This window comes from Myiozetetes cayanensis, unplaced genomic scaffold (assembly GCF_022539395.1).
Source record: "Myiozetetes cayanensis isolate MyiCay16 unplaced genomic scaffold, myiCay2020 scf7, whole genome shotgun sequence".
Taxonomy (NCBI): domain Eukaryota; kingdom Metazoa; phylum Chordata; class Aves; order Passeriformes; family Tyrannidae; genus Myiozetetes; species Myiozetetes cayanensis.
Genome location: NW_026087964.1, coordinates 40,985,042 through 41,006,651, shown reverse-complemented (window position 1 = coordinate 41,006,651; position 21,610 = coordinate 40,985,042). Strand labels below are relative to the sequence as shown.

At 40.1% G+C, this 21,610-nt stretch overlaps 1 protein-coding gene across 8 annotated transcripts in view; it reads left to right on the top strand.

The window, feature by feature from the left end:
• TRIM2 (tripartite motif containing 2) overlaps nt 1–21,610 on the top strand; it is an 88,795-nt gene that overhangs the window by 46,448 nt on the left and 20,737 nt on the right. For 6 of the 8 annotated variants that reach the window (XM_050337784.1, XM_050337786.1, XM_050337791.1 and 3 more), the window contains 5 exons: nt 3,983–4,164; nt 6,339–6,576; nt 11,127–11,278; nt 11,911–12,091; nt 15,298–16,021. In XM_050337784.1, the coding sequence (XP_050193741.1) occupies nt 4,031–4,164; nt 6,339–6,576; nt 11,127–11,278; nt 11,911–12,091; nt 15,298–16,021 (1,429 nt within the window). In that variant the 5' untranslated portion in view covers nt 3,983–4,030. The remainder of the gene's footprint in view (nt 1–3,982; nt 4,165–6,338; nt 6,577–11,126; nt 11,279–11,910; nt 12,092–15,297; nt 16,022–21,610) is intronic. The other 2 variants (XM_050337787.1, XM_050337790.1) reach the window with 1 other exon arrangement.

The following is a 21,610-nucleotide window of genomic DNA, read 5'->3' as shown; positions in this document are numbered from 1 at the left end:
CTTTCAGGCTTGTTGCAGCTCTGGCTGGGTGGATTTCAGTGATAGCAGCGTTATCAGCAACACAGAATTCTACTCTTTCAGGAATAAAATCCTGAGAACTGAACAGTTATAAGTTTCCCCACTGTCTTTTTGTTGGCCAGCCCATGGAAACTAATACAGGATTTGATAACTGTTCATGAATTCCAGAGCTCATTTGAAGATACCTGTAGAAAGGGTGCACTTTCATTATTATGGGTTTCTACCTACCTGAAACAACTATTCTGGAACTGTTATTTGTGTTTTTTCCTTTTCACCCTTTTCTAATGCTAGAGGAAGTTCCTTTCATATGGGTGGGGCCGCACCCTGAAAGCGTGCATGCATAGCGGGGCAAGGATTTGCACTTGCCTAGAGAGCCATTGTGTTCTCCTTTCTTTGCTGTATAGTGTGTTTTGAATGAAAACTGATAGTCATATCTCCAAGCAGAAGGAAAAAGAACAATGTTGTTTTCGGGATGGCTGGGAAGATAGCAATCCTTGAACCTCGTAGGAATGACAAAGGGCTACATTTCCTGCACTTGATTTAGCAAACCTGAACTGGGTTTTGAGTGTGTGTGTCTTGTAGATAAATGGTTATATCTTTTTTGGTGCAACGTTTTATAAACCTTTGGCTTTGCATGTTTAAATTATGAAGTGTAACTATATTGAGAATTCATACACTTGTTTTCAAAGCTCGTGCTTCAGCTACTCTTTATTAGATTGTGAGACATAATGAACTCCTGAAAAGCAGCAGTTTCTCAGCTCAGAAGATGCTACTAGAAAAAAGAACATTTTTCTTGTAAAACTAGTGTTGCTTTGCAAAATCTCCCACTCCTAATACATCTGAAACTTAGGCTGCTGTTTTGAGGAACTGCTGCAAGCACAGCAGTAAATCAGAAAAAATACTGTGGTGAAATTCAGAGGCATTGTCCAAAATGTCCAGCTTTTCCTCAAATAGTCTGATTGTATAGTTGCTTTCATTGAGTAAATACACAAAATCATCCTTCTCATAACTGCATCATCAAAATTGCATCAAAGGCGGAGTTGGCTCAGAGAAGCTGCAGAATCCTGCAAATCCCATACTCAAAAATTTTTTTAAATGAACCATTTGAGTAAGAAGTTGTATCAGGTAGTGGCAACAGCCACTAATGTACTGATGAAATTCTTTCTCCAAGTGCATGTTTTAAACCTGATTTATGTGAGCACAGTGAATAAATGACAATCATGGCCTCCTGCATTTCAGACAAAACACAGAATACTAAAAGCACTTTAATTCTGAGTCTTTAATGGTTTCTTTCATTGACAAAGCTTAAAGCACGAACATTTGAAAAATAACGTGGCTGGCATGAGCTAAGAATTACTTGATCTTGCAGTGAGATTGGGGAAATGTAAAAAACTAAGATGAAGATCAGATTAAGTCAATATTAATTTTTTCAGGCAGCAGAAATTTTTCTTGTGTAAGCCCTATTTGCTGGTATAGCTCTACTTGATAAGCAAAAATACCTGGTTGCCAAAGAACTTTCTTCTGTTAAATGACAGGCAGTATTCACTGGAGACCTGTTCTTTCATATCTTAAGTACAGTTTTTTTCCCAGTAGCCTGTGTTCAGTCTATAACAAAAAAATTAAACCATTTGCATGTCCAATTTGGAAATCGTGCTTTTGATAAGAAGTCGTTCTGGTTCTGATTATCTTCCCTGTTTTGTTTCGGTCGCTGCCCCTAACATTTGGGGAGGGAAAGTGGGAGGCAAACACAGCTGTGTCAGTGGTGAAATGAATTTTCTTTTGAAGCACATCACTGATGTTCTGCATGTTACACTGCCAAGTGTATGAATATGTTAATGTGTATTTGATTGTCTGCTCTTTCTACTCCGTTTTGTAAAAGCTATATATTTGGGTTCCACGCCTTGTAAAGCCATCTTTAACTCAAGCTTGTAACATGGTTTCCTAATTGATCTCCTAAGGTTTATTGTGTGTGATTTATGGCATTTAAATAGGAAAAATTAATTTGGGTTTATGTAATACTCACATTTTATCTTACTGTGGGGAAAGAAATTTAAAAAAAAAGATAAAAAATTATTTAAAAAGACATGAAAATATTATCAATCCTGAAAACATGCATTTTTGAGTCATGAACTCATATTTTGTGAATATTAAAACAATTTTTACTATTGTAGTTTCCCTTTTCTTGGGAAAAAAAGGAAACAAAAGGACCTGCCATAAGTGTTTTCCATTGAATTAAATGTCAGTTACCACTGTTGGGTTGTGAATAACTTTATGCTGCTGTATTTGCTAGCATAGAAGCAATGACCCAGGAACCTGTTATCAGGAAAATCACTATAGCATGATCGATAATCACTGTTATTATGCTAGAAATAGCTATTTGCTCAATGAAGTAAGTAAACCATACCAGTATGGCTAAACCACACAGCTTAGGAAGAACTGCATGGCTTCAGCTCTGACAGATTACTGTGTGCCATGCATTCAAGCGCAGGAAGAAGATCTGATGTAAAACTGATGACAAAATGCTACACAGGTCATGCAAATCATTGTGGAATTGAGTGACCTTTGAATGAGCATGATCAGCACGGAGGCAGAGGGGCTTGTTATTTCTGCCTTGGAAAGCCCAAACTGCCCTCAAGCCAGATCTCAAATTGCCTGAAATGGGTGCCTAAAAATGGTAGAAATTGTTTAGGGAAGAAGTCAGACCCTCAGGAGTGTACCTGAAGTGAAGAAGCCCAGCTGGGCTTGCTGCACATGGAGAAGAGCAGCCCCTGTCAGCTGTGGGTGCGGGAGGACTGTCAGAACTCGGTGCTGCGACAGAGTCGCTGTGATCAGCTCCTCGGGGAGCGAGCCTGTGCCTCCCAGCACTCCAGCGCGCTGGAAACGCTGATGGAGAGGAGTTCTAGCTGGGCCACGCCTGCCAGGGCCTCTGCATGCCAGGTTTTCCTAAACTGTTTCAGCAGACGGTTCTCTGAGGCTGTTTCCTTCCTTTTCCTCCTATCTTCTCTTTCCATGTATTAAATCTGTTGGCTATAATCTGTATCTTCAGCTGAAAAGAAATTAAGTTTTTCTCTCCAGTGCCTTGTGCCAGGACAGGAGGTGTTCCAAGCCTGTTGGCGTCCCTTTATTCTGCAGTCTTAATTCTGTCAGTCAGTAGACTTTTTCCTTACCCTTTTATTTCATGCTTTTTATGCCAGGCTATGAAGAATCTTTAGTCCTAGAAACATGATTCTTACTACAGCTTCTGCCTATAATGCCATTTTTTTTGCATTTATAATTTGGATGTGCTTCATGTGTCGTTCACCCTAACTTTGATTATTCTTACTAGCTATCAGTTGCCTCTTCTTTGCCTTGTTTCTTTTATTGTGAAGATTTTAATTTCACCTCTCTCCCCCTTGTTGCTGATGCAGAATTTGAGCATTCCCTTTCCAGGGGCTGGCTGGTTCTGGAGCTTCCTTCTTGGGGGCTTCTAGGAGTCCAAATCTATCACATTTTTAGCAATACCAGCACTGATAAGTGAAAAAAAATGTTAGATGAACCATTTTCAAGCTGTGATGCAGCCATTTGACTGGCTGGTGCAGCTCCAGTTTCAGCATTTTCCCAGCAATACTGTAGATGTAAGAAATCCGATGTTTGTTAGCACTGACTGAACCTACTGGTGCAAGAACGTTTTTATCGTGGGATTTCTTTAAAACCAGACATCCCCGTAACTGTTTGAGTCCGGAGGCAGCATGCCTTTCACTATGTCTTCTCACACAGAGGTGGTGTAGACTTGGCAGACTGTTTCCCAAGCTCTCATCAGCGATAATCCATTTTAGTTTAATTCTTCACTGTTTTGGTTTTATACAGAAATACAAATTCCTGCATAAGGATGAAACATAAGTGAATCGGTAATTGATTTTTTTTTTATTTCATGGAGTTTATAAGCCATTTTTCTTCTTCTCTTCTTTTCCCCACCCCAATCCAGCAGTGTGCAGGGTAGAAGGGAACAGGACCCATATGTCAGTGGTCTAGGATGGCCAGTGAAGGCTCCAACATCCCAAGTCCTGTGGTCCGTCAGATTGACAAGCAGTTTCTGATTTGCAGCATATGCCTGGACCGCTACAAGAACCCCAAAGTACTTCCCTGCCTGCATACTTTCTGTGAGAGGTAAGTCCTTTCCTCATGTGGTAACTTGGCATTTGTGTTGTGCAGCAAGCATGGAACAAGGCATGCTTTAGTGGATGGAGGCTTTTCTCTTTACTTGTAAAGCACATGTTAAGGCATGATAAAGTCTGGAAAGGCTGGAGAGGCAGGGCTGTAGAAAAAGAAATTTGCGACAGACAGGAAGAAGAGACAGCAGTGAAATATTTGGAATACATTCCTTTTATGCAAGAGTAAACAAAAAGTAAATCCAATTAAACTAATGAATACAGTTACAACAATGTGAAAGGTGATGACAGCCAGAATTCGGACCTCAAGTTAATGGTCTCATATTTATCCCGATTAGCTTATAATTGGAAACAATAAAGAACGTTCTTTGTTGATTTACTAAGCCGAGAAATAATTATCCCATCCTTTAATGTCCAAGCCTTAGACATGATATATACATTATTAATAACCTGTGATTAAATGTCTTCATTATTCTGCAGCTTGGTTGACTGAAGTGGAAAAACTCTATGAAAAGTGATGTGATAAAACAGCAACCTGCCTTTTACTGTGTTCAGCTGAATGAACTGAATATGCATAACGATACTTCAATGTTGTATTATCCATCAAATGGTGGGGAAAATACAGCAACTGCAGAAAAGTTATCTGAAGAATTAGTGGTTAGAATTCTTTATCTGATTATAGGATTCAGCTCTTTGGATTACATATTGAATGGCAGGAGAATTTTAATAAATGATATGTGGTGTGAACAGTTATTTGATTTAGGAGATTCCCACCTCTTAGTTAGAATTGTGGTGTAAATATCTAACTTTGCTCAGGGTGCAAGAAAAATTGTGGATATCTGAGTGTGTCAGATGAAGTGGTCTGTAGAAGAGTAGGACATCTTGGCATTACAGAAGGCAGCAGTGAAACTCTTGCTGAAGTCAGTGGAGGCAAGATTTTCACTCAAACTTAACATCATGTGTTAAGTTTCATGACTTCAGTTAATGTGTGAAACCTAAGGTCAGCTTCTGGTTTTCACCGTAATCCTCTTATGTTGATCTGGTTATGGAGAGAGGCGCTGGAAGAACTCTTCCAGTGTACTGCTGGTGTGCAAAGCCTAAGCTCTCCTTTCAGAGAGCCCTTACTAGGGGGTCAGGAGGAGAGCTGCCAAGGGAAGATGAAGAGTGGTGCAACTGAAGCCCTTAGAAATGGCTAAGAGCTGTGGAGCTGTGTGAGGTCACACTTTCTCAGTTGGCATCTGATGAGAAATCTTGTGTAGCACTCCTTCCCTGAAGAACTGCATTCCGCAAAGCTTCCTCTGCTTATAGGACTGCACTGAATAGAGTATATTGCAACTATATGTTGCATGCCCAGCAGGTGTTAAGTTCATTTTCAAGGCCCAAAGTAGTATTAAATGTCACCTGGGCCAATCTGACGCATATTGTCGATCATGAAACTTTCGTGCCAGATTTATATTCTGTGAAATTTATTTTTTCAAAAAAAAATCCCAACACCAGCCCCGCCTCCCCTAAATCGAACACAAACAAAAGTCTCCTCCAAAACTCCTCTTAACATAAACAGCGATAACCTAGGATGTACTTCCTATGTAGTGAAGAAAGCTCTGTTGGTTCTGGCTAGCTGCCAAATAACTTTCCTAATTGAAATAAATGAAAAAAATGTCCCTTGGTTTCATTGGGACCATGTTTTACCTCTGAAATACTAAACCCACAAGTACAAGTTAATAAAGGAGATTCTGTTGAAAAGACAAGGGTCAAACACTGGTTACTCAGTTAAAGACACAGGCTCAAATACTTGATGCAACTTCATGTCTTCATCAGTCAGTCTTCTTCAGACTGTATCTGACAGTTTATAAGTTTTACTGTCCTATGAGCAAGACGCCATAGATGTCTGGAAGCATGAATCAACTGCACAAAAATCTCTAAAAAAGGCTTATAACTCTTGGAATGGTATCAGCTTATTGAACTTTTTTTCATGTGGCAGAGGAAAAAAGGTTTAAAGGAAAAAAAATATTCCCCATAACCACTTTTACTTCTGAAGCCTGTTGATGTACCTTTCCCTTTATAATTAGGGATAACACTATTTCAAACTAGTTCTTTAACTGAAAAAAGTGAGTTTTTTCCTCTCTGATGACACTTTTTTTTCCTCTCCCCTTCCACCTCCCTTCCCCACAGGTGTTTACAGAATTACATTCCAGCCCATAGCCTAACCCTTTCTTGCCCCGTGTGCCGCCAGACCTCCATTCTGCCAGAGAAAGGGGTTTCTGCACTCCAGAACAACTTCTTTATTACCAACCTGATGGATGTCCTGCAACGAACGCCGGACAACAGCATTGAGGAGTCCTCCATCCTGGAGACTGTCACTGCTGTTGCTGCAGGCAAACCACTCTCCTGCCCCAATCATGACGGAAATGTAAGTGAGATGATCTCCTGTGATATGTGCTGATTTGCCTGGGTTTCATGGATGTTTTGTTCTAAAAAGATAGCAGGGGAAGTGGAATCACAATAATTCTTTGATTTTATGGTATGTGAACAAAAGACATGTGATTTTTCAAATTAACACAAATGCTCTTAGTGGAGCATCTTAAAGTAATCAGGATATTATTTCATCCTACCAATCATCTGGGATGATTCTGTCTTTTAGCACATTTGGTCAAAAATGTTGTCCTGCAAGGACTGAACCGTGTGGCTTTACCTCTTTAGGTTGGGTTTCCCTAGATCTCTTGCTTGTAGCGTCAGATATTGCTCTGGGGACCTGTGTGTTTGACAATATGTGACAGAGAACTTATAAGCTTAACTCACTTAGGCAGTACCAAAAGGTATGTGAACATATTAACAGGGAGCTAAATAAAAGTGATCTCTAGCTTAGGGCGCTTTGGGTCAGCACAGGCTAGTAACAGAGAGCTTTTATTTATCTGCAGTGTTTTGTGCATCTCACATATTAGTCTTTTGAGACTACCTTTTTTTACCTCCACCTACTCTTTTAACCAAGCATGTCCCCACATACATCCTCAAATCATATCGGTGAATTCACTGGCGAGTACCCCCAACTGAGTAAGTTTTCACAGATTGATGCAAGAACAGCTCTAACTCTGCTTACTTCACAACTTTCAGTGTTAACCTGTGTGACTTCATGATAGGCATATGAGCTCCTGATTTGTAGCCAGGCTTATGCAAACATATAAGTAAACCACATTACAAAGCTCAGCAACGCTGTGTTGCATACTGACTGCTGCGCTTCTGTGCAAGCCAAGAAATATGTACCAGTAGTTTAAGACAACCTTCTGGGGACTGTTCTATTTGATACTCAGTGTAGGTATATCAGTTGTATAGGAACAATTCAGCTGATGGGTAATGATTACTGTAACAGTGGAATAGCTCGGTTTCCTCTCCTTTGCTGACCTGTGGGAATCAGGTGGACTCGTAGAGCTGATTTGCTGTACACTCTGGTTAATGAATAACTGGTGTAACTTTTTTAATGTGTACTATACCTATGTTTGTGTAGTGGTTACTGATTAATAAGTTCCTAGGTTTTATTTGCATTCTGTTTCCTCTCTTTAAAGTGAATCATAGTTCTTTTCTGACATAGCCACTGTGATAGGAGCCATCTGATTGTGAAATGCAGAAGAAAAAATCAAAATGAAGGTATTACTTGTTTTGCATTTTAAATTATCAGCTGATTATTCTTCAGGTGCGCTTAGAAAGAAATGGTTTGCCTACAATTAAAAATATGCCAACTTATACCTATCTGAGAACTCCTTTCTAGGGAAAGGGGGATTTGCAAGTCCTCTAAACCAAACTGACTAGGCTTGTCTTGAAACACAGCATGCCTTTTAGGATGCTAATAGTGTGTGATGGGAATATCTTCTCGCTTCAGTAAGTATCTGAGAGATAGGAGCTGGGGATAGGCTGAGGATTACTCCAATTTAAAGTTTTGTGGAAGTTGGAAATGAAAAGCTACAATGCATACATTAGTTCTTGTGATGAGAGGAGCTGGGGTAAGTTTTGGGGAGAGCTGCTTGAGGCTGGCCAGGTGGGTCTGGCTGAAGGGCAGGGTGCACAGGTCAAGGTGCTGGGCACCTTAGGCCTTACTGAGGAACTGGGATTTTGCTGGCCTCATAGGTACAGAATGTGAGGGCACTGCATGGCAAGTAGGTTAGCTGTTAGGAAATGCTTCTTCATCCAGAGGGTAGCTGGGCACTGGAACAGGTTCCTCAGGGAAGTGATCACAGCACCAAGCCTTTTTCTCTAGGCTGTTCTTTTAATTCAAACAAATAGAAAGCAGAGGGTGAGCAATGTGATTTTAGAGAAGAGGGGCTTGTGGTTGGTGAGAACCTTTTCCTCAAGACCTGAACTTTGAAGGGCTGGAATTAGCATGTCTTGGCTTCGTGTAATCTAATTCAGAAGTACTTGCATCCTTGATTATGCAAATTTGGAAGTTTCTGTAAATTCAGTTTAATTGCTGTAGTGAAGATCCTCATTGGTCCCCAGTTACATCATTGTGCTGAAATATGCTGGTCTGGTTTGTGGTGGGATTTAGTGGATGGGATTTCAGAACCAGTGGGTATTATGTCACATGTCTTTACAGCTGATGGGAATGTTCTCATTAAATTCAGTGGAAATACACCTGAAGCTGGTGTTGGATTCCCTAGTATATCCTGCCCAAGGGATCTCTTCAATTTGGAAAGGAGAGGTTCAGGCAAATGTAATTTTCTGAGATATTTTGTAAAGCAAACCTGTTACAATGAAAAGCTTTCTGGGAATGTCAGAAATTGTGATGCCCATGTTGGGCATGGAGGGGAGAGATGAAAAGCCAGCAATACATGTCTGTCTGTAGTTAGACATTAGTCTTACCAGATTAAGAAATGCTAGAAAAAATCTTAACAAATGAGCTTATCTAGACACTTGAAGCCTGAATTGTATTAATATTAGGTTTTGCTTCTCCTTCAGCTGTGGCACAATGAAAAAATTTTAGTGGGAAATGATAACTGTCTCAAAACATTTTGAATGTGACAACTATTTCTGTGCAGACATACACATTAGGTCTTTGTGGTCTCCTTGCTATTACCATTGGGTTTACTGTATTACCATATGTGTTTCTCTGGTGCATGAATAAAGAGGAAGAAAGTTGTTTAGGATAAACTTCAATATGCTAATGAAATGCTTTCTTCGTCTTATATGTGGCTGCAAATATAATGATGTTTATTATGGGGTGTAAGAAACGGAAATATTAAATGATTCTAATCACTGTATCCAAAGATAAAAATATTGAATAAATAAAGGGCTTGTTAAAATATCCTGAGCCTAAGCATTAAATTATGAGGAGGCAGAAAGATAAACACAATTGGACACTCATTCAAAATAAATGAAATTTTTTTTGCTGTATAAAAAGACTTCAGAGTTTCCTAATAAAATATTCTTCTTTTTGCTTGTTTCTGGCTGCAAGTTTTTGAAGCCTTTGAAATGAATTTAAATCCTAAACTCTGCTTAACTAACTTCCTCTATGGACTGTAAGAACGCATCACATCATAGTGCCTACCAAAGTAACTATCAGGCCTCGGGGGATCTATTACCATGGAACTGCTAAATTCACAGTGACTGGAGTAGTGTTGATGAGGATTGTAATTGTTTAAAAGGTCTACTTTTTCTTTTTCTCCTTGCTGATATATTTGATGTTACCCAAGTTATTTGGAGCAACTTTTAACTTTTCTCTGAAGGGGCTTACACAAATGGCCAACAAATTGACTAAACCCTCATTGCATCCCATATCTTGGGAATTGAGATAAGAGGGAAGAATGGGAATAAGACCAAAAGGAGCTTATCAGAGGCAAATCCCTATTAATGCTAATAGCCATGTGCAAATCATGGTTCTTGCTTCCCCCTCCTTAATTCTCAAGATGCCTTGGAGCAGCCAGCTACTTTGCATGGTACTGTTACAGTTTCCTCTGCTCACCTGCAAACAGCTGATTCTACACAACCATCTCACTGTCAAACAACATCTCCAGCACAACCCTCTTGTGTGAGATGTCTGAGAGCCAGAAGAGCATCAGCTGAATTTATTCAAGATTCTGATGCTGTGTTCTGAATGCAAAAGAGCTGCCAAGGTCTTGCTTTGAAGCATGTACTATGAGCCTCTTTATATCCTTTTAATAAGCCTAAAATGCTTTGTGCCCAAGGACTTCCTGGCTGTAAAAGGAAGCCTAATGCTGTATTTGCATATATGTGCATTATTTTGTCTAACTTATGATTCTCTCTTTCCCTTCATGAATATATTCAGAATTTGGGGTATCTATTACATGTAAAGATCTATTTTTATCTCTAGACAGCATCTTACTGAGAACTTGAGAGGTTGAAACGATGTCCTCCTCTTTCAAGTGTAGATCAGCATTCCTATTATAATCTGAGATATGAGGTTTTGATGGTTTTAAGGGATTAGTAAGGGATATGGAGATTTTCCCCTGCAGCAGGTTGGTTCCTGTAGGGTGCTTTCCTCTAGCAAATAAACATGCTGTTTGGTGAGCCCCATCAAGTTTATGTTCCACCAGTGGTTCTGTTACAAAAAATAGCCTAAGTTTACACTTTCTTTGGCAGAACCTCAGGGAAGACTAAGGATCAAGTTAGTAAGGGTACTTGAATGCCCTAGTTTTTTGAGTAGTTTCACAGAGTACTTAAGACAGACACCAAGACTTATTATTATACAGTGTAAAGATGATGTTAGGACCAGCACTGAAGTCCAGCATTGTTCACAGGCTGCTGTTCTGATAGAATAAAATGCATTTAACCCAGCATTTTGATATATGTAAGAACAACAACCATCTTTTAGGCATTTAATTATTGGTGTCTAGAAAAAGAGAAGCTTTGTCTCAGAGGTTGGATAATAACATGAGTCCAAGACCCAGTAAGATGTGCTTTGGACTGTGTTACTGCTGCCACGTTTGAATGTAGAATCGTACACTTTTCCAGGTGATGGAGTTTTACTGCCAGTCCTGTGAGACAGCTATGTGCCGGGAGTGCACAGAGGGAGAACACGCAGAGCATCCCACGGTACCACTCAAGGATGTGGTGGAGCAACACAAGGCTTCCCTCCAAGTCCAGTTGGATGCTGTCAACAAAAGGTAGGGAGACTCCACTGATTATTTTCCATTTTCAGTTCTATCGCTGGCTTCCTGTGTTAACTTGGGTAGATGTTTTTGTGTGCTGGTGCCATAGTGAGGCTAGTGAGTGTGATGTTAGAGAAAAGAGTAAAAGATTCCTATGTGTCTTTTACAAAACAGAAGCCATTAGAAATGCAAGTGTCCTCCAAAGAAAGGGCATAAAATGTTAAGGCGAAAACTACTATCCAGTCATGAATTTAATGACAGCTAAGCAAATAATACGGGGTGCTAAAAAGACTAGTACAAACACTATGGTACCAAAAAGGCTAAAAAAACCCATGAAAAAGTGAGGTAGATCTGGTTATATCTTCTGGAGTGGATATCATATAGCGTAAAGGATGGAGGATCCAAGACCTCATTGCTGGTAATGCCTAAAGTCTAATGGATTTGCATAAGGGAGGGCTGTGGCTTAGCCTTGTTTTATGAGACCAGACCCACTATGTGGTTATAAAAGAAATGAACTTACTTCTGGAAAATGACTGAGTTTAAAGACTGCCTGCTGATTAGAGAGTTTCATCAAAAGATACCAGGGCAAGGGCCAATGTTTAATGACTTTTGAAACAGCAATCTTTGTAATTTAATTCCTCCCTCAGGCTTCCAGAGATCGACTCAGCACTTCATTTTATATCTGAAATCATACACCAGTTAACCAACCAAAAGGCTAGCATTGTAGATGACATTCATTCCACTTTTGATGAACTCCAGAAGACTTTAAATGTGCGAAAGAGCGTGCTGCTCATGGAACTGGAAGTGAATTATGGCCTTAAACACAAAGTAAGATGCATGTTTTCTTTCAATGAAAAGCTGTTAATTTAATCATCCAGTTTTTACAAATGATGCAGGACGCCACTTTGACAAATTGTGTCTGAGATCCAGAGAATAACTTTTTCGGGAAATCAGTTGCTGAAGAGCCTCGCTTGTTGGTGCTCAGCCTTACAAATGGAATACAGACCCTGCCTGGGCAGAGAGCCCTTTGGGAATGGTATGTGAGGAGGATCTAAAATGGCCAACACACTGAACAGGCACCTACTTTTTAAAGCCAACATGCTGATATGCAAATGACAGTAAGGGAACACCAAAGGGAAGTCTCAATTCTTGGGCTGCAACCTTTTGAACTTCTCCATGAAGACACAGGCCAAACACTTTGTCCTGAATAACTGAGTAGGGCTTCCTGTTTTGCTTCAAAGCACTGTTTTCCTTTCCAATACTTGATAACGTATTGCATGTTAGATGTCACCAGTTGGAACACACTAAGATTGGAGGGACATCTCACTTTCTGAGGCGAATGCAGAGAGCAATAGATTCCAGAGCTGTATTCATGCTTTTACTTCCTATTTGGATGATTGAATCTTGGGGTTTACTGCCTGTATTGTAGACTAAGCTCCAGAGGAGGAAAACAGAAACCTGTATTTTTACAAAGAGACGCCTGGTGGGTAGGGTTTTTGTTGAGGACTATTAAGTCTGAATCAGGAAAATGAAATTATTTAGTCCTTGTCTTCCTGGGCATCAGTTGTCTGTTTTATATGACAGAAAGATTTCTTCGCTTGACATAATCTTGAAAATAGCATCAACAACTGGAGTTTCAAGAGTGCCTGATAGTATTGGCATCTTTGGTCACTCTCTGCCATTACTGAGCAACTTGACCATCTCCAGAGAGGAATGTTGCATTCCTGGATCTGGAACAGGCTTGATCATTAGGGAGGTATTGAACTGCTAAACCTGTGAAAATAGAGGAATTCTAACACGTGCACAAGATGTGTACTTTTAGAAACAGAGGGAGCCCAAAACCACTGGGGCACAGAATTTAGTCATCTCCAGAGCTAAGCAGCAGCTGAGAAGTTTTAACATCAACGATTTGGACTCAGATCTTAGGTTCATGTAAATGTATCCAAGATATCACACAAATGTACTTTCTTAGCAAACAAATACATGTTGGGTGTGTACAAAGTTTACACTAGATAGAATATGATCTTAAATTATCTAATTGTTGTTGAAAGGGATTTAAAATAGTTTAGAAACTACTTTGAGCATTAGAGAATTGAGTTTTTGCAAAGCTGCACATGAGCAATAAAAGAGGCATCTCCCCTGTTTGTATTTAAGAAAAGCAGTTGAAATTGGACTTAAGTTTTGAATGAATAGTAGTCCTACAAAATAATTCAAACCCAAATCTTCAATTATTCTGATCATACTTTTCAAAAATGAAAAATGGAAGATCAGTACTTTACTAAAAGAAAGTTGGCAATACAGTTTCAGTTGTCCAATGGACTAAAAGAGGCCTCATGTAAAATACTCAAAGTACATTTGAAATAATATTTACGTTAGGATTTAATATTTTCCATCTTTGTAATGAAGGAAAACTATCTTGAGAAAATATTGGTTTTAAAACATAGCTGCAAGTTATCTTTCTCATAAGTTTGTGGTTTCCTATCCCAAGAATATGGGGTTTTGTCATACTGGGAAATTATTATCTGTGCTCTCTCTTTAACTACTTAAGTCCTTGAATAAAGACAAAACAGATTAGAAATGCCTTGTATTGAATCCTGAGAGGTTTATGGATGCCTGGAAAAACAGATAACTTGAAATTTCAGTGTAGTCTTGACATTTGTTCATTCTGTTTTGATTGCCAAAGGTTTTGTGTTGTTATCACTTTTCCATATCAGTAACACATGACCCTGGATTTTCTCCAGTGGATGAAAAGCTGAAAGCTTTGTAAAACTTAGAAAAAAGTGCCCTTAGCATGCAGTATCATTGCATAGTGTGTCTCAGCAAGGGAAAAGTATTTCATAACAATAAATACACCCAGTCTCTAAGTTACTTTAAAATCAATTGAAATGTTTCAAAAATATTTCCTTTACAGTGATGGTCAACAAAATAATTTCTCTAATCCACAGTGTCTGTGCCCTAGTTCTCTGTAGGAAAAACATACCATGTGTGTGACTGGGTACTTTAGTTAGAGTATTTTATCAGTGGAGAGTGTGGGGGGCAACTGGAATGTTTTCCTGACTGTCAGGAATTTTTCTGCTAGGTTGTTATAATTCAGGGATCCTTTTTCCAAATCATTGCAAAAATGGTTTTAAAAAAAAGAGTTATCCTTGTTCCCAGCCCACATCTAACAATTTTGAGGTCAATACTGTTTTAAGAATTTTAGACTGATGGCCAGAACTGCCCCTATAAAAGAAGCTCTTTCGTAGTCTTAAATATAGAGTAACTACTTGCTGCCCACCAAAATTTCAGGCTACTCAATCCAACTTTTTGCAATATCCACAACCCAGTCTGTTTGTTTTGCTTTCCTGCCTGCTGGAACTAGGGAATTAACTTCCCTGCTTCTGCTGGGGAAAATTTTCCTTTCTTCATGTATTTAATCCAGGAGTCACACTTTTCCTCAGGATGGATGTACATATAGGTGTTGAGATTGCCTTCCTGTCCATCTCCATAGAGGAGTAGCCCACAGTTTCCTTCGGCTCTGAAGAAATGGTTTCAAGAAATTTCTTTCAGCCTCTCTTATTAATGGGCCTGATGAATCCAAAATATCTCTGCCTCTGTGCACAGAGCTCAGTTGTCTACAACTATCTCATTAACTGTGACTGCTGAGAGTTAGATGGAGCAGGGTTAAAACTTGTTGGAGTTTGATTTTTTTCTCTTAAAATTAATAAATAAATAAATAAATAAATAAAATAATTAAAACAAACAAACAAACACAAAAAACAAGACCGGGCAATAATTCAATCTAGTATGACAGTGGATCTGTGAAGCCCTGAAGATCCAAACCAGGGTACATTTTTTTGTATTGCAGCATTATATTTTAAATATGTGTTGGGGATCACTGGGTACTTTTTCTAAAACAGAAGTTTAAATTGAACTCTAAAATAATGCACTATAAATTTGGGTTCTACAAAGGCCTTCAGATATAAAGTATGATACATCTTCATAGGACAGTTCTTGTAACATGATGCTAATCTGGTATTTGGTAATGCACACAGGTCCTCCAGACACAGCTGGACACCTTACTTGAAGGACAAGAAAGCATTAAAAGTTGCAGCAACTTCACAGCCCAAGCCCTCAACCATGGCACTGAAACCGAAGTGCTGCTGGTGAAGAAGCAAATGAGTGACAAGCTGAACGAACTGGCCGAGCGGGACTTCCCACTGCAGCCCCGTGAAAACGATCAGCTGGACTTCATAGTGGAAACAGAAGGCCTCAAGAAGTCCATTCACAATCTGGGTACTATTTTAACCACCAATGCTGTTGCCTCTGAAACAGTTGCCACAGGTGAGGGACTGAGGCAGACAGTGATTGGACAGCCCATGTCCGTCACCATCACAACCAAGGACAAAGATGGGGAGCTCTGTAAATCCGGGAATGCTTACCTCACTGCTGAACTGAGCACGCCTGATGGGAGCGTAGCGGATGGAGAAATACTTGACAACAAAAACGGCACTTACGAATTTTTGTATACTGTTCAGAAAGAAGGGGACTTCACTTTGTCTCTGAGACTTTACGATCAACACATCAAGGGCAGCCCGTTCAAACTTAAAGTGGTCAGGTCAGCAGATGTGTCCCCTACCACTGAAGGGGTTAAGAGGCGCGTTAAATCTCCTGGCAGCGGTCATGTGAAGCAGAAAGCTGTGAAGAGACCTGCAAGCATGTACAGCACTGGCAAAAGAAAAGAGAATCCCATTGAAGATGATTTGATCTTCAGAGTAGGTAGGTGACTTTGCTGCCTGTGACATACTTAAAAGTAGTTTAGGGAAACCGGATGAAAAAGTTAAACTATTGTAAAGTTTAAGGTGTAAGTAGAGCAATCTGATGACATCTTTAGGCCTCTTGACTTTTGTAAATTTTGAAAGCCCACGCTTCAGAAATTATGTTTGCAGCAAATATTTAATTGGGATTTTGATTTAGAAATGCTACATTTGATTTGGGATATTTTAAAAACTGGTAATATTCTTATTACAAAGCTTTTGGTACAGATTAAAGTAATTTCAACTTCTAATTTCTTCTTCTGTATCCCTTGCTTCTAGTGAGTAGTTTCTGGCTTTACTACTAAATAGTGGTATGGTTCTGGTTTGGCTTTCATTGGTAGTGGTGTTGTTTGTTAGATTTATTTTTTAGCTATTTTCTCCAATACACTACAAACTCTAGAAGTCTTCAGCATTTTCCAAAATGTGCAGTGTCCATTTTTCTGTTGGGATGCAGTATGATCAAATGCTTTGGTTTTGAGTTCTACCTCCTCCCCTTCTTCACCAGTCGAAAAAGAAAAGATGAAATAATTAGAACAAGAGCTATGCATGTCTCAGAGTTTTGCCCAATTAAACCTCTCAGAGTGCTGACATTTGGGACACATGGATTGCTATTTTTTAGAACATCTGAGCTGAGAGTAATATTTCATCCTATTACATGTTCAGCTTTCAACCACTCATTTCACACAATGACCCTACATGGAGATGTTCCTCTGGGCTTCTTTGGGCTTATGTATGCGTCATCTGAAAGGTCTCTTAAGCCAGTGCAGCTATAATTCTCTAGTGTTTTATACTCTTCCAGAATATGCAAAATTATTGAGACAGGTAAGACTTCTGACATTTTCGCAAGGATCTCCTTCGTGGATTTAAGAGTTCATTTGGTTGCAGTTAGTTCAGCTCACTTTAAAAAGTTAAGCTTTGGTTCCTTTGTTGATGAGGTAATGCAAAGTTTATCACTCTTTTCCAACACAGCTATCTCTGTTTTGAACCCATTGTTGAATTCTTCTGATGGTCCTGGCCAAATCTGGATCTGTGTTTTAAACTGGGCAAGATAAATCTTATATTTGGGCTGCCAGAAGCTCATACAGCTGTGTTGAAGAACCACACTGCCCAATATTCCTCTGGGCATCCAAATATATGGAGTGTGCTAGTGCATGTGCACAAGTAAATTGATCAACTCCTAGCAGGAGATTGTTGTCCTGCTAGTATTAGCAAGAGATAGAATTAATACAACATTAGTACATTTCCTTCATGGGGAAGTGTGCATTGTAACTTCTGCCAATTCTGTGTTATTCATGGCTTTTTAAGTGGCATATGGCTCTCTTGAGACATTTTAAGGTCTCGTTGTTGACTTCACATTCACAGATTTGTGTAACTCATTATTTATGACAACAGAGCTTTTCTTGCATCCTCTTTTTCTCTCTCAATAATTTATATCCTCAAACTCTTTTTTTTAAACAGATGTGATCTCTAAGGGTGTGTCCACGCAACATATGTGCAGCGTATCCTTAGTCTATACAAATGAAAATGAGAATGTTCTTATTATACCTAGAAAATAATTGTTGCTCACTGTTTTTTTTGCTACTGCTACAAGTGGTAGGAAGCACTAAAGTAAGAGAGAAGTCTCTTTTTCATTACCCTGCTTTGATGTCTTAGACCCATGCTGAGCAGAGGTAAGGAATGTTCACAGTGTCAGCCACTTCCACCTTCCCTGGTAAATCTCTCCCATGAGGGTTAAGAGACATGGTTGGCATAAACTGCTCTGTACAGGACTCCATCTTGTGTTCTGGCTCTGCCATGCTGTGTGCCATGGTATTTTTTCTCTTCTGGCACTTTTCATGATCGGGTTCTTTGACACTGTTTAGCAGTAGTGATGCTATTTCCCACTTCAACTGCTTTTTTCCCTTCATGCATTTATACTTGAGATTAGCATCAGATACAGCCAGATGGAGAGTTGGCCCTCTGCTAGAAAGTTCCATTTTCCTTTTCCTCAGACTGTGTTTACTGAGTCTGTTCAGTCATGTAACTGAGCATCTAAGTTTAGCTGGTACATTTAATGTGTAAAAAAAAAGAAGTGCTTCTAACAGTACCTTCTGTCAGCCTCCTTACGAGGCGTGAATGTCATCTGGTCTGTTATCAATGCTGAAGGCAAATAGGAGCCTTACTGTGAATTTACTCCATATAAAAACTCAAAAATAATAGCTTTAGTGCAGTTTAAAAAGTAGGCTTAGGGGGAACAAAGGGATTCCTGATCAGGTGTTTCGCAGAATTACAAAAGTGGGAAGGTTGGAAGGGACCACAGTGGGTCAGCTGGTCAAACCTCCTTGATCAGGCAGGCTCATCCTAGAGCACATGGCACAGGATTTGTCCAGATGGCTGTTGAATATCTCCAGTGAGGGAAATTCCACATCCTTTCTGGGCAACCTGTTCCAGTGCTTGGTCACCTGCACAGTAAAGAAGTTCTTCCTCATGTTCAGGTGCATGAGGCATTCCTGTGCATCAGTTTCTGCCCATTGCCTCTTTTCCTATTGCCTGGCACCACCAAGAAGAGCCTGGCTCCATCCTCTCGGCACCCTCCCTTCAGATACTGATAGACATTGATGAGGTTCCCTCTCAGTTGTCTCTTCTTGAGGCTGAACAGGCCCAACTCTTTCAGCCTTTCCTCATAAGAGAGATGCTCCAGTCCCTTAATCATCTTTGCAGCCCTCTACTGGACCTGGTCCAGGAGCTCCATGTCTCTCTTGTACTGAGGAGTACTGGAGACAGCACTGCAGATGTGGTCTCACCAGGGATCAGTAGAGTGGCGGGATCACCTCACAATGGTGACAGTGCTCTTCCTAATGCACCCCAGGATACCACTGACCTTCTTGGCCACAAGGGTACACTGCTGCCTCATGGACAGCCTTTGTCCACCAGGATTCCCAGGTCCTTCTGTGCAGATCTGCTTTCCATCAGGTCAGCCCCCAGCCTGTACTGGTGCCTGGCATTGTTCCTCCCCAAGTGCAGGACCCTGCCTTTGCCTTTGTTGAATTTCAGATGGTTCCTCTCTCCACATCCCTCAGGCCTGCCAAGGTTCTTCTGGAAGGCTGCACAGCACTCTGGGGTATCAGCCACTCCTACCAGCTTTGTTTCATCAGCAAACTTGCTACAGTTTCATCCAAGTCAACTGATGACTAAGTTAATACGGGAGGACACTGCTAGATATAATCCTCCATCTAAACTCTGTGCCACTGACCATGACACATTTCTTCTGTATTTGTCTCTGAAGACCTCTGCTTGAAACTACATATTGGATTGTTCTGTTTGAAAGGAACGGGGCTGACTCTAAGTATATACTTATTGCATTTTTACGAAGATACATAAGGGGACAGATAGGGATATGCATCTCCTTGAAAAAAATATGGATTTTTCCAACTGCAGTTAGCCCCCTTGGGTGGATGGTTCAGAAGAACCTTCTCCCTATAGCAAGCAGCATCTGCTTCCTCCTCTTCTCTACCTTTCTGGCAAGGTCATGTCCTGGCCAAATTACAGTCTGGCTTACGGGCATTGCAGAAAAAAGGGATGTGTATGTGGAGTCATTCCATGTAGTACAGAAGTATGACACATGAAGTGCAGAGGCCCCTCTGGCACACTTTAATCAGTTGTTCTTTATTCTCTGTTTCAGAACTCTGGAACAAACCCATTAATAATTAATATGAAATAGCAAGATGTTTTCTATACAGAATTTATATTTCTGCAAAAATAGAAATGCGTGGTAATGGGAAAAAAAGGATTTCCTTTTCTAGTTTATTAGCTCAAATACCTCTGATGCTTGTCATGAACTCTTTCTGAGCTTGTGATGGCCACTGTGAAGTTTGGCCAGGCCTACATTGCATTGCATTGCAGCAATTACCTGTACTGGACAGGGGGAGAACAACTCTGACATCAGTTGCTGGCAAAATCCCCAGCATGGGTCTGATGTCCTGACAACAGAAACCTGGCCTGGATTTGAGTCTTATTATTCGAGATTTGGCTGCTGTACCAGCAGAGAACTGCTTCTGAGGTGCACCTGCCCCTGGGTTTGTGCATACCTATCTGTGGGGACAGGGGCTCTGCTGCACAAGCAAGTCTTGGAAGTGGCCTTGGCCAAGCTTTTAGGGACAAGTGCTGTGTAAAGCAAATTAATACAAATCAGTCCATCTTCACTACCAACAGTGTGTGGGCATATCTGCCAGAGTTCCTACTGAATTATTCATTCCTCTTTAAAGGTTACAAACACTGTGTGCCTTCAGCCAACAGACTGATTGGTTTTAAAACTTACAGTTATGTGGGAACTTGGATTAGAAACACTGACATTTCTTTTACAGAAAGCACATAGTATTAACAATTCAGTGCAGTTTTAGTACAGAGCCTTTCGTTTTTCAGCTGTATCTATTATGAAATGGAGCATCACATCCTTGTAATATGTAAGATTTGATTAAATATCTTTTGGCACTCTGAGGCAAAAAAAAAAAAGGGAAGCTAGGAAACAACAGAACAACTCCTTGACACTTGTATATGCAGTATGTATGTAGGCCTTTCCATGCTGTTTATTTCATCCTTTTTTTCAGTACCACATAGGGAAGAGTCCAAGAAGTATTTGAAGTGTTGTAGGCAGGAATGAAATGGTATGTACACAACAGGTTATGGCCACTCACAACCTCCAAAGTCTTCCCAATAATATGTAATATTTCTGCAGTTTTATTTTGCCTCTTTGAATCCCATCCCTTCCTGCTGGAGGCAGTGACATGTTTTTTCTTTGTGTTTTAGGAACCTGAGGAATCTAGGTAAGCAAGCAGGGAGGTTATTATTCATATTAGTAAAACTTAGAAAGCAAAAAACATTCCTTCTCTTACTATGAACATCAAAAATGTACACTGTACAACAAGTTTGTTCAGATTCCCAGCACTCACAGAGCAGAATCTTATTGCAGTTACATGATGTAATTTTTAACATCTCCTGTGATGCTAATGGGCTTTTAGATTACTTTTTTCCCTTCTTTCTGGTGATGTTCAATATGGTCTCTATTGTGCAAGAATAAAAGATTGAAATTATGAAGCATTTTATGTGTGCTAGGTTGTCTTGAGCAGAAAATGCAAACTTACTTTGTTGAAAGCTAAATTAATTGGTTTGTGCAGGCTATGCTCAGTAATACCAGCAGGAATTACATAGGACTAAGACAAATCTGATTATTATCTGTATACAAAAGTGGTATAACAGGAGCTATTCCACAGGCCGCAGACCTGCTTCCTAATAACTCTGTTCAGACTTCCCCTTTTGAAAACTCTGCTGTCCTCTCCCAATCCCCAGCAGCTTGCCACAGCAGTTGCAGTAAAATATCTGGTTTTCCTCCCTTGTGCCCTGCAGTAGCTCAGAACAGGAGGGAGATAAGGCTGGGCAATGACTGGCACGACAGATGCAGGCTTTCATCTCTTAACAAGGCTGCTTGGGAAACACTGGAATGAGGATCCCACTGTTTACAGCCCTGTGCCATTGAAATGTTAGTGCCTCCCTAGGCTAAGGAGAGATGGCTGAC